The sequence below is a fragment of the Garra rufa genome, chromosome 17 (genome assembly GCF_049309525.1).
Source record: "Garra rufa chromosome 17, GarRuf1.0, whole genome shotgun sequence".
NCBI lineage: Eukaryota > Metazoa > Chordata > Actinopteri > Cypriniformes > Cyprinidae > Garra > Garra rufa.
In genome coordinates, this window is record NC_133377.1 from 30,652,447 (window position 1) to 30,666,373 (window position 13,927).

At 34.5% G+C, this 13,927-nt stretch overlaps 1 protein-coding gene across 1 annotated transcript in view; it reads left to right on the top strand.

Moving 5' to 3' along the window:
- The window catches only part of nfatc1 (nuclear factor of activated T cells 1), a 55,680-nt gene extending 45,526 nt beyond the window's left edge, over positions 1-10,154 (top strand). Inside the window, exon 10 of the mRNA XM_073821725.1 lies at positions 8,481-10,154. Coding sequence (XP_073677826.1) covers positions 8,481-8,536 — 56 coding nt within the window. The 3' untranslated portion in view covers positions 8,537-10,154. The remainder of the gene's footprint in view (positions 1-8,480) is intronic.
- The last annotated feature ends 3,773 nt before the right edge of the window (positions 10,155-13,927 follow it).

Genomic DNA, 13,927 nt, shown 5'->3' on the forward strand with positions numbered 1-13,927 from the left:
CCAGTTACTTTTCATCTACTATTTGTTTTATTTCATATTTATCTGTTTATGCTGGTTTTATTTCAGCATTATTTACAAACTTTTAGAATTTTTATAAGCTTTTATACGTTTTTTTATACTTTCAGTTTTCATTTTATATTAGTTATATTTTTAATTATATTTTTTATAATTGTGTTAGTTTTTTATATTACTATTTAGGATTAATTTATTTTTATTTTAGGTATAGTTTTAGTTAAGTTTTAGGTTATTTCAACCCAACTTTGGGTCAAATATGGACTAACTATACTTTTAGGTTAAATGTAATTGAAAAAAGTAACCCAACAGTTGGGTTAGTCCATATTTGACCCAAAGTTGGGTTGAAACAACCAAGCATTTTTTTTAGAGTGCAGTTACTAATTTCAGTGTTTCAACTTATACTTATGTCAGTTGCAAAACCAGCATCTTTTCATCTAATTGTATTATTTAAGTTGACAAAAATGGTTTTTGTTAGGTTTAGTTTTAGCTTACGATGATAACCCCGGTTCTTACATTCCCTGGCACCACGCTCATTTGTTGGAGATGCAATTTAAAAATAGTCTACAGTTTTCAATGTGCTAAATGGTCTAGCATTTTCAATGTTTTATTGAATTGAATATGGCGTCTAACGTCCAGCGATTTTCTTCCAAGCAGAGGGCTAATAAAAACTTAACTGGCTAATGCATTGATTCATGAACACCATCTCTGTTGCACTCTATAAACTCTGTCCATGCATCATCTTCACTCTGAATCATTTATCACGTGTTGAAATACCTCTTGAGTCATGCTAAGCTTATCGGGTTATGAAGGGTAAGTCTTGACTATTCTTTGCCAACTAAAACAGCACCAGGCTGAAGTCAAATCGCTTGTTAGTTTGATGCGAAGCCTTGAGCAGTGGATCATATTTCAGCTATTATTGTCTATCCAGTCACTTATCACTTGTTGAAGTCCTTTCATTAGACTCCTCATTCGAAATGTGGCAGCAAATTGAGATGTATCCTATGGCAACTGCCAACAGTTTTCTTCTCAAGCCAAAAGCAGCATCGCAGTACATGAGTCACTAAGTGCTATCCTTAGCCAAAACCCCAAACCAAAATTGTTGACCAACAGAGACTTGAAAACAATCAAAGTTTCCTTGGTCTTTTCAAAATGTTAGTGCATGTGTCAACACCTACTGGGGCCGTCTTTATTTACCATAAGCACTCTGAACAAGATGAAACCTCTTCAAATGGAAGTTGTCATCTTGGCTCAAAATAACAGAGTCCCTAGAGTCTCTCCGCTCAACACAAATATCTTGATTGCTTTGGATATGTTCACATTTCTCTTTGTACTTTTTCTTTGTGGCACGCTCTCTTAAGCATGCGTTCACAAGAAATCTGTGTGTCCTGTTATTCACACCAAGGAAGCACACCGTTTAAATGGATTTGGATGATCAGGTCAATGTAAGGTGAAACCTGAAGGGAGCTGTGAACATTGTCAGAGTTATGCTGCTTGCACTGAATCCGGTGAAGTTCAAACACGTTGCGAATGCTGAAAGTGTTAGTAGACGCTTCGTCATCACAGCAAGGGTTTTTGGACCAAGACTCAATAGTCATGGTTAGCTTTCCAGTAATATTACCACAGAAGTGCCTATTATCTTATAGAAACTCCACTGATTTACTTCTCTTCTGTGTTCTGATTGGCTGAATATCATCCCATTGTTTTGTAACCCTTCACTTGGCTGTGTTTGTTCCAGAAAAGACTGTCAGTCTGCATTAGTAGTAAGGATTCACTCATTCAGACAGAATCATTTACTCAACTGAATCTTCCAAAACACTGATTCATTTAGAAATTAACAAACAACTGCTTTCATGAGTGTTCACTCATTTATTTACCTGAAAAAACAACAACAACACTGTTTCATTCAGCACATATACACCGTTTAAAGGTTTGATGTTAGGACTTTTTTAAATATCAATTCTCACTATTAACTAGTTGCATAATAGCATGCATATTGGCTTTTTATTAGTATTTAAGCATGTATTAATGCCTTATACGCTCTTAAAAATAAAGCGATGCCATAGAAGAACCATTTTTGGTTCCACAAAGAACCACTCAGTCAAAGGTTCTTTAAAGTACAATCTCTTTCTCTTTCTTACCTTTATTTACCACAAAGAACCTTTTGTGAAACAGAAAGGTTCTTCAGATGTTAAAGGTTCTTTATGGAACCATTTAGACAAAAAAGGTTCTTCCATGGCATCATGAAGCACCTTTATTTTTAAGAGTGTACTGTATTAGATCCCTAATACACCCCATACCTAAACTTAACAACTACCTTCATATTAATAAGCAGCAAATTAGGAGTTTATTGAAGCAAAAAAATCAGTTAAATGTGAATATGTTCCCTAAAGTGTTATGCTTTTTTTCGCAAAGATGCATTAAATTGATCAACTGACAATAAAAACATTTATATGTGACCCTGGATCACAAAACCAGTCTCAAGTAGCACGGGTATATTTGTAGCAATAGCCAAAAATACATTGTATGGGTTAAAATGATTGATTTTCCATTTATGCCAAAACCATATTAATAGGATAATAAGTAAAGATCATGTTCCATGAAGATATTTTGTAAGTTTTCTACTGTAAATATATGAAAACTTAATTTTTGAGTGGTCATATGCATTGCTAAGAACTTAATTTGGACAAATTTAAAGGCGATGTTCTCAGTATTTAGATTTTTTTCCAGATTTTCAAATAGTTGTATCTCAGCTTTATTGTCCTATCCTAACAAACCATACATCAATTATTTATTCATAAATTCAAATAATGTACCCTTATGACTGGTTTTGTGGTCCAAGGTCACATATTTAAATTCATAGATATTTCTATTTCATATAAATTCATATAAAGCTTTGCCATCACATGCCATACATTTTCACATATAATGAAATAGAAAATAGCTTTTTTTCCTAAATAACTTTTTTGAATGGTGTTCTTTAGCTATAATGTAGTGTTTGGAAATTTTTATTGTGCATTAATATTCAGTATTTATTTTACTTGTAGTGCTTTGGGTTTTACCTTTTTATTCTTAGATCGTTTTCCACTACAAAGTGTCTGTTCCTTCAGCTCATTCAGTAGTCTTTTAGACTCCAAAAGATGCTTTTGCAAACGTCCGGCTCACCGTAAATCATGTGAATAAAATTTTATAGCACGTGTGCAGTCGTGCAGGTATTTCTTCCCAACCTCCTCTGTTTTGACAGTTGGGAACCCAGTGATTCAAGAGACCTGCGTTTTAATGTCCAAACTCCCATGGCAGTTGTGAGTGCTCGCCAAATTTTTCAAGAAGACGTATTGGCGTAATTTACTCCCAACTGTCAAAGGTCCCTAATTGCTTCAGCATGGAGTGGTGTTTGTGTGGCACGTCCATGTGTGAGTTTCTCCCCATAATTCAGCCAATCTTATTGATTCATTTCCTGTTCACATATTAGTGCTACTCAATCAGAACGCTACTGGCAGTAGCGTATCATATGGGCTTATGCCCAAGTGAATATGAAATCTTAAGGGATTTTAATGTTTATAAGACTGTGAAAAATATGCCTCCAGCTTTGATTTCAGTGCTTAGAGTTCTGGTATTTTGGGGTAAATTTAAGTGCAGTTTTTAATGTTTTGTCAGCTGAAAGTTCCCAATTTTTCTTAGGGATGTTGTTGATGGTGTAAGGTGTTTCCGAGTAATAGTTCTTTTAATCTTTAGAGAATGATCCTATGTCAGTTTGGAGAAAAAGTGAAACCGGGAGCCTGGGAAGAGGCCGAGTCAGGCCGAGGTCAGGTAGGCTGGGTGTGCCGCGCCTCATGAGGAGATGAAAGACATATTCGGATTCATTGTTTAGAGGGAACGTCAGCATTCCGGACGACTTCTCCGTCCCTTAGGCAGTTTTGCAGTGGGAGCGTGAAGGCCATGGTTCATTTGCAGGGAATTCCTCAGCAGGCTTCCTGGTCTTGGCCGGGAGCGACACTTGAGGGGAGGAAATCCACCGCCTTTAGCCCACATGTGTCTGCTCAAACTCTCTCTCTCTTTGTGTCACAGCCTTTAGATTTTCGGGATTGTAAGGCTTATGTGATTTTTAAAGGTCGTATAAGGACTTGTAAGTAGTGTTTCTTCACGGGTACAAACTAGTTGTAAACCGAAATGGGTTTTCCAATGTATCTTTTGAATTTCATTGGATCTCACAGTTTCCACAAAATATTATCAGCACAGCAGTTTTCAAAATTGATAATAAAAAGAAATGTTTCTTGAGCAGCAAATCAGCATAAACTGATTTCTGAATGATGTAATGATGCAGAAAATATAGCTTTGCCATTACAGAAATAAAACATTAAATTAAATTTAAAATATATTAAAACAGAAAACAAATATTTTAAATTGTATTAGTTTGAACTACTATCAGTCAAAAGTATTTGAACAGTAAGATAAAGAATTCTCTTCTGCTCAACAAGCCTGCATTTATTTGATCCAAAATACAGCAAAAACAGTAATATTGTGAAATATTTGTACGATTTTTGAAAATAACTGATTTCTCTTTGAATATATTTTAAAATGTTATTTATTCCTGTGATCAAATCTAAATTTTTAGCATCATTACTTGACAACATCGTTTTCAGAAATAATTATAATATGCTGATTTGCTGTTCAAGAAACATTTTTTAATTATTAATATTGAGTTGAGTATTATAGAAATTATAGACATTATAGAAATTCATACTTTTATTTAGCAAGGATGCTTTAAACTGATCAAAAGTGATGATCAAGACATTTATCATTTTACAAAAGATTTCTATTATAGATAGATGCTGTTTATCTGAACTTTCTATTCATCAAAGAAACTTGAAAAAAATCTACATAAATTCAAAATTTCAACATAAAATAAATAATAATAAATGTTTTTGAGCAGCAAATCAGAATATTAGAATGATTTCTGAAGGATCATGTGACTGGAGTAATGATAAAAATTCAGTTTTGAAATCAAAGAAATAAATTACATTTTAAAATATATTCAATTAGAAAACAGTTATTTTAAATACTGAAAAAAATGTAAAAAATTTGACTGTTTTTGCTGTACTTTGAATCAAATAAATGCAGGCTTGGTGAGCAAAAGAGACGTCTTTAAAAAACATGAAACATCTTACTGTTCAAAAACTTTTGACTGGTAGTGTATTTTTGATCAAATAAATGCATTCTTGGTTTCAAAAACACTGTATTTTCAATACAAAATGTAAGTATCTAGAATACAGGATGGCGACAATGCTGATATGTTATAAATAATTTTAATGAAAAATACTTTTTTACACAAAATACACAAAAAATTGGCCTGGTAAGATTTTGTAACTGACACAAGACTTTCAGTGTTAATAATCATTAAAAATATTCCAATTCATTGGCTTATCACTAATATAAACAATGCAAAACACAGAATCGGTTATTTAGATATATATTGGTATTAAATTTGTCTTGAGAAAACTTTGTCTTTTGATCCCATTATAAAGATGCAGAATTCTTCTTTGAGGATGAGATTCCTCACCGTAAATGAGAAAAACACACACAGCTTGTCTAATAGTTATCAAATGCTTCCTGCAGGTGCTTACGTCCATGCTAAAGAATTCAAAGGCCAGCTAAAGCGGTCTGTGCCGATCGTAAGGGAAGAGGAATGTGCTGTTTTGAAACAGATAGAGCAACCGATACGGTTGCCTATCTACGTCCCTCAGAGGTTTGAGAGCCGTTAGCGAAGAAACGCGAAAGCGAATCACTCTCCTCAGAGCTAAAAGGCTCAAATGTTTTGCAATAAAGCCGTCGAAGGCATGAAAACTGAAATACAGACATTTAGGGAAGGATAATGTGCTGTGTGTTGGTCATACAATGCTCCCTGTGGGCCCGAGAGTAAGATAATACGTCTGCCGCTAATATGCTAACATGCTAACTTTAAGAGGCAGCCTCATCCGGTTTCCCCTGCTATCACACAGCAAGTTAGTGCCAGGCTGTTTGTATAGCCCGAAGCCATGCTAAGTCACTTCCCATGCTCCGGCCAAAGAACACAGCTGACAGAAGGAGCCAGGGTCCTAGTGTGTGGGAAAAAAGCAATGACAGATAGAGGGCAGGAAGACAGCAGACATCTGGAGTTGCACGGACCTCCGTAAGAGGGCATGAGATCCTCTCAGTCTCAGGGAAGCCACTCAGAGAGATTGAATTTGCTTTTTATTCATGTTAGTTACGTGGTACACAAACATTGACGGTTTGGTACATACCTCGGTTTTGACGTCACAATTCGGTATTGGGGGAACTAAACATAAAACTATTATTATTATTGAATAAATTCAATAATTACAAATTTTCTTAGGAATAAAAATTACCTCAGTTTATGCTCTAAAGAGTCTAAACTATATGGAGCCCTTTTAGATTACTATAAGGTTACAGTTAATAACAGAGCCTGAACTTAAATTTAATTACTATTCATTTTTAAATATAATAAACAACTTAATTTCACATAATGCAGTTTTTAAATTAACTTCTAAATTATACAATTTCTAGAAAACAATTATTTTACATTTTATTGCTGTTTTAACTATACACTACGAGTCAAAAGTTTTTAAATGTTTTTTAAAGAATTCTCTTTTGCTCATCAAAACTGCATGTATTTGATCCAAAATACAACAAAAGCAGTAATATTGTGAAATATTTACACTATTTAAAATAACTGTTTTCTATTTGAATATATTTTAAAATGTCATTTATTCCCGTGATTAAAGCTACATTTTCAGCATATGCTGATTTGCTGTTCAAGAGACATTTATTATTATTATTATTATTATTATTATCAATATTTACTTTTTTCAGAATTCTTTGATAATTAGAAAAATCCAAAGATTAGCATAATTCACATAATGCAGTTTTTAAATTAACTTCTAAATGATAAAATTTCTATTTGTTGTTGAAATATATTTATTTACAAAGTGGCTATCATAACTTGTTTCTTAATAGATTAATTTAAACATACATTAAAAGTTGTATCAGCGATTCTAGGCTGAAACATAAAGTGTCAAATTCAGCTGACCTTTCTTCATGATCCGCTCGCTGCCTGCCCCATAAATTGGCTGTAAAAAAATGCGTCTCTGTGGTCAGCCTAGGGTCCGAGATATGCCAAAAAAAACAATCGGTGCTACCAACCATTCCACAGCAAAACAAACAGTGTTCCAACCAATCAGCGTCAGGGGGTTGGTGTTGTGGACTTTCGTACTGGTGCAGGGATGTGAGGGAGGCAGAGCGAAAGTCCACAACACCAACCCCCTGACGCTGATTGGTTGGAACACTGTTTGTTTTGCTGTGGAATCGTTGGTAGCACCTATTGTTTTTTTGGCATATCTCGGACCCTAGGCTGACCACAGAGAGGCAGGCAGCGAGCGGATCGTGAAGAAAGGTCAGCTGAATTTGACACTTTATTTTTTCAGGCTTGAAATCGCTGATACAACCTTTAAGTAATTATGTACTCATTATATTTAATTTGACCTGTTAGTAATGTCTTAGTCTAATATTTCAAATTCTCTAACTTAATTTCTCTTAATGGATGACAAGCTTAAATGTGATTTTATACAACACCTAAAATAAGAAGTTTATACTGTGTTCTATTTTAAACACAATATTATGTGTTTTTGCTCAATTTTACAGCGAACATATTACCTCCGAGCAACACAGTGTTTAGTTTTTGAATGAATCTGTGTTTTGAATGAATCGTGTGAAACAATTTGATTCAAAAGCTCATTCATATAAAGAGAATTAATCCGCCATTTTAACAAATCAAATGAATGACTCATAAAGACATTTACCGCCACCTGCTGGCTGAGTTTAGTTTCTTATTTTGAGTATCATTTCATTAAAATTAAGGGATTAAGGTATAGTTCACCCCAAAAAAATGTAATTATGACGTTGTTTACTCACCCTCTTGTCGTTTTTTTAAACCTTTCCTTTGTGGAACATAAAGTATATTGAAGACTGTTGGTAACAAAGCTGTTTTGGTTACCAATGACTTTCATTGTATGAACAAAAAATGTCTCTATTGAGATGTTTCACAAATTATCTTTTATGTTCCATAGTTTACATTAGGCCGTTTCAGCCTAAATATTAAGGGGGAATAAATTTTATGCTAAATCAAAATATTCTTTCTAACCTACTATTTGCAATGTCTACTTGCTACTTTCTCATTTAACACAATAATAGCTTTAAATAATGTTTTGTGGGTACTTTCACTGCCAAATTTATTTTGCAATTAATTTGATTAATTAATCGAAACATTATGTAATTTGAATCGACTGACAGTCCTAGTTTAAACATATTGTAAAACTGCAATATTTTCCTATGGTGATACAGTTTCTACTGTAGATGAATTGTTTGTTTTGGGTGTAGCCTAAAAGTAACATGATTTCCACTTATTTTCACAGTTAACGAAATCATCAGGAACGATCTCTCCAGCATCTCCGTTCACAGCCACGCATAGCAGCCGAAGGTCCCTCTGAGAAGAGCACGGCAATCATGAACTCTTCAGCGTACCAAATTTCTGACAGAAGATCCGAATCAGCAAGACCTGACTCTGATATCACCGATTCAACAAACAAACCTTATGCACTCAGAGTTCCGCTTGATACGAGGCCATCAGAACTCACCGAACCTTGCTTGTTTTATTTCCACGGGGGGGACTGAAAACCAGCCTAAAAGCACAGAAAAAAACAAGTGCACTTCATTTCAGAATTGATCAGCACATCCTGCCGAGACAGAGCTTGTGTGCCGTTGTGGACCAAGTTGTTTCCCTTTCGCTTTTGTCCTATTTACTCTCTTGTACTCGATGTAGCTTTTTAAATTATTACCGTAAGTGCAGTTTGACGTCTTTCTCATGTATGTTTCTAAAAAGAACATTCGCGTATCTGAGAACATTCGGGTCTGGTCACAAATCAGTAACTTTGCAGGCCAAAAACCAGACTTGCGGTTGACGCATGCACAATTCTAAATTATATCCTAAACCTTTTTTTTTGTTTTGCTTCGGATGCATGCATATGTGAATGCAGGTGTGCACGTCTGAACGCTCACTTTTGTCTATTTGTGTTTTTGTTACGTTTCATCATCCAATAGCACAAATACGTGTGGTTAAATGAAGTATCTGTTCCTCATGAAGAAGAAAACATTGACGACTGATTGCCTTTGTGGAGTTTGAATATCATTTTGAAGCCTTGACCTGTTTGTAAGCCCGAACAGCCTTATTGATTTGCCTTAAGCTTATGCCAAATTGTCGTTTTGTTCATCATTTGACAGCAGATGTCTGTGCTTATGTCTGAATAGCCATTCCAATGTTTATAGCTTTTGTAATATCAGGTATGATATGTACTTGTTAACTGGAATTTCTTATGAATAGAATAGAGTAGAAAACAGAATAGAATAGACTTATTTATTTGGAGTGAGCTGGAATTAATCAAACGCAAGCCATAAGGGAAGTATAGCAAGCCTTTTCCCTTTACGGTCACATTTGGTAGCAACTTCGTGACCGGAAAATGACTGGACTGGCATTTGTCAACCATCCAATATTATTCTAGCAATTTTTAAAGGCAAGATAATGGTTTCAGATTAGGCTACGCTCTCTCAAATTGCCTCTGAACAGCTGAATATATGTTTCACTATAACTGCCTCTATGACCTGATGGTTTACTGCACTGTGCCTTAAAGTGTTTATTAAGCAGGAATACTTTTTATATGTATTTGTCCTCTCTAATTATAAACGTAATGCATGTTTCTCAGCATATAATGAGATTTTCATACAGGGCTTTTTACTGCCTGTACATTGTATCCTGTCTGTAGGTTGTTAGGTAATGTATGCACTTTAATTTGTATTTTTCTGTACCGGGATCTCAGAAATACCACATATTGTTTTTGTTGTTGTTGTTGTTCGTTCTTGACAATCAGTCCTAACGTGATATATTCTTCCGCAAGGGTATCAATGACAACAACAGATTGTTTTTCTTGCAAGTACATGTATTCAATTTACCCATGCTAGTCACATTTCTACGGTGCATTTACATTTCAGTACCAAAATATGCACAATAAATTCATGCTTTGTTGGCTCTTTTAGAGGTGTCTCATTGAATGGTGTAAAAATATGCATACAAATATATTTATATTTGTCCAATGTCCATGTTTTAGTAACAAAGTTTATATGATAAACTTAGATTTAAAGGACTAAATAGCAGTGAATTTAATCCTCCAAACTATGGTTTCAATATCATTTTATTTTTGCTGTAGCTGTTAGGTAACAAGTAAACAAAATAAAACCTGAAAGAGGTCCTCAATATTTTCAAATGTTATCGTTAAGCAAGTTGTCAAATGTTTTCAAATGTTTTTACAGTTGTACAATTTATTAACTGCATTTTTGTTAGCCCAAAATTGGTTTTATATATCTATTTTAGTGTTTAAAGCAACTGTATTTTTATTTATTTATTTTTTTAACCATGAAATATTACTTTCAAAATCTGATGGTACACTGACTACTAATAAGGCAAATGACTCATGTTCCTCTCATGTTTCTTTCTCACACAAATGTCTGTTTTGGTAGTATGTAAGTTTGTTGAGCGGGTACAAAATTCCAAGAAAAGGGCAAATTGCTTGCTGCAGCAACAAAGCTATCCACAATAATTACTGTTATATATTTACTACAGTGAATTTTACTCCTTTAATTGTAGGAGGCTCACAAAACTACACTTAATTTATTTAAATTTTGCTGAAAGTGTTTAAGAGCAAGTTCCAATGTGACAGCTTTATAAACTGGCCACATTCTGGGGCATGTTGTCACAAAAGGACATTTTGAATAATTTATTTTTTCTTGTTTGTAGTTAAGATTTTAAAGGAATCGTTCACCTCCCCAAAAGAATTATTACCCCATGGTTTAGTTATCCTCAAGCCATCCTAGGTGTTTACGATTCATCTTTCATAGGAATATAGAGTTAAAGAAAAAAAATGTCTTGGCTCTTCAGAGCTTTGAATGGGGTTTAAGATTTTGAAGTCCAATAAAGTGCATCGTCCATTTTAAAAAGTGCTCCACACAGCTCCGGGGGGTTAACAAAGGCCTTCTGAAGTGAACTGATGCATTTTTGTAAAAAAAAAAAAAATCCATATTTAAGACTTTATAAACTGCAATCTCTAGCTTTGGTGAGAATATGCTAGTTTTATGCGAACTAAGTTTTGTTTACAATGAAGGAAAACCAGTCTCCTCTCGGCTTATATCAATATCCTCTCTCTCTCTCTCTCTCTCTCTCTCTCTCTCTCTCTCTCTCTCTCTCTCTCTCTCTCTCTCTCTCTCTCTCTCTCTCTCTCTCTCTCTCTCTCTCTCTCTCTATATATATATATATATATATATAATTTTATTTTATTTTTATTTATTAACAAATACTCATTTTGTACTTCTAATTTGTGACAAGTGTTTTCTTTTTCTTTCTCATCTGCGCTTCCGCGTTCGTCATTTTCGCATTCGCCACTCTCTTGTGAACGTGTGTATGTTAGTGAAAGCTAGAGATTACAGTTTATAAAGTCTTAAATATGGATATTACGCATATAACGCCTTTATTAATCCCTTGGAGCTGTGTAGAGCACTTTTAGAATGGATTGATGCACTTTTATTGGACTTAAAAATCTTAAACACCATTCACTGCCATTATAAAGCAGTGAAGAATGACATTTTGTAATATAACTCTTAGGATGACTTGAGGGTGAGTAAATCATGGGGCAATTCATTTTCATTTTTGGGTTAACTATCCCTTTAAGCCATGGATGTCCAATCCTGAAAAAGCCAACTTTTTGCAGAGATTTACCTTGTTGAGCTCCAAACCACTCCAATGCACGTATACCTGGAAGCTTCTAATACTCCTGAAGAGCTTGATTGGCTAGTTCAGGTGTGTTTAATTAGGTTTGGAGCTAAACTTTGTTGGATAGTGGCCTTCTGGAAACATGATTAAACACCCTGCAAGGTATGTGTTTGTCCACCTTGATTTTCACCTTGAAGTGAAAGCGGTTGTACGCAGCTATTTGTAACGTCAATGTGCTAAACTTTCGGTTTCATTCACTTCTATTTTAGCTGTACAAAAAAAAGGCTGCTTATACTGCATGGTATGGTATTAGTTATCAAATTTGAAATGAATCAAGTAATCATAAACACACTGTTTGTAGCTTAAATAGTTTTACCATTTACTGCACTTGTTAGCCTATTCTTACTTATATAGTGGCTATTGGCTAATAAATGGGAAGTCTTGCACATTCACAGAAAATAGCTTTCATTCATTTTCATTTTGTTGCAAAATCAAGTGGACACATAAAACTGCCTTTCAGAAATAAGACAATTTAAAGAAATGTTCATCGGAATTAACCCTTGTGCGCTCCTTATTTGGGAGTCACACTCATGCTCCTCACGGTCAAAAGTGACCGGACACCTGAAACGTAACTTTTTTTTTTCTTCAGTAAAACCAATCTAATATATTTTTGTTCCATAATATTTTTTTTCTTTTTTCCTTTGTATTTTTAGAGAATTCTATGGTACTAATGATTATTTATGCAATAATTATGATCGATTTTTCCCACTGAAAATAGTAAAAAAAAAAAAAAAAAAAAAAATCCTAATTTTTAAAAATTATTTTTCAATGAATGCAGTATTTCAGATTAAAATAGAGTATAGGCCTTTCAAATCAATTTTTTGAAGACAGATTAGCACCACCTGGTGGGAGCACAGGAAGAAAAATAAGCAATTTCACAGTGTAACCACTAGAGGCCTGTATAGACATTATGATTATAGTTTTGCATTATGATTATAGTCAATTCTAAACTGCACTGCACTGACAAACCCAAGAGGTAGTGCTTGCTTCTCATCACTGTTTACTGCAGATTTCAAATTAATTTCCAGTGTGTGTCAGTTTTGCCCACTGCTCTGAGCTTTTTTCTGCATTATTACTGAATTATTGAATTCATTTCACATACTCCTAAAACTTTGCTTTGTTACAGACAGCAGTTTATAGATGTGTGTGTGTGTGTGTGTGTGTGTGTGTGTGTTTATTTTACAGTCTTGATGTTTTAGAGTGTCACCACTTCACTGCTGTGAGCTTTTTCTGCATTATGACTGAATTATTGAATGGATATTCTCAAACGTTTGCTCTATTACAGACACAGTAGTTTTATTGATGTGTGCGCGTCTGTGTGTGACTGGATGTGTCTAAATCACACTCCTGATGTTTTATAGTATCATCCCTTCACTGCTGTGTACTTTTTTTTAGTTTTGTGTCTGATTTGTCGATTGTGCACACAGATAATCTCTGAATTGCTGTGTTTTTGTCTTTTTCCCATTCATTTCCTATGGTCGGTCATTTCTGACCGAAGAGCATTAGTGTGACTATTTTTTTTACGCCCACTTAGCCTTATCGAATCATGTCGTAATTTTTTTTCTGTGTTCACATTCCCAGTGCCATAAAAGTCACCAAGTTTCATACCATTCCGATGAAGCTGTGATTTTTAAAAAATCAAAATGTAAAATGTTCCGGTCAGAAGTGACCGAGGAGCGCACAAGGTGATAACTAGCCCGTCTACCCAATAGAGTGTTTTCACCATGCGTCATCAGTCAGACATATTGGCAGCACTGAATGTAAACAATTCCACCGAACCAAAGGTAACTCACAAATTTGGCTAATTATTGCTGCTGAAAAAAATCAGTTATTGTCATGTTTTAGGCTTTACTAATTGGTCGGACTGGGAAAAGCGTTTGGAGTACTATAGACTGCCAAAAGTTATAACAAATCAAGGAGAAGAATGCAAAAAAGGAACAAAAAGGTGTTTGTGGTTGGCCAAACTGAACCAGGATTTCCAGGGCA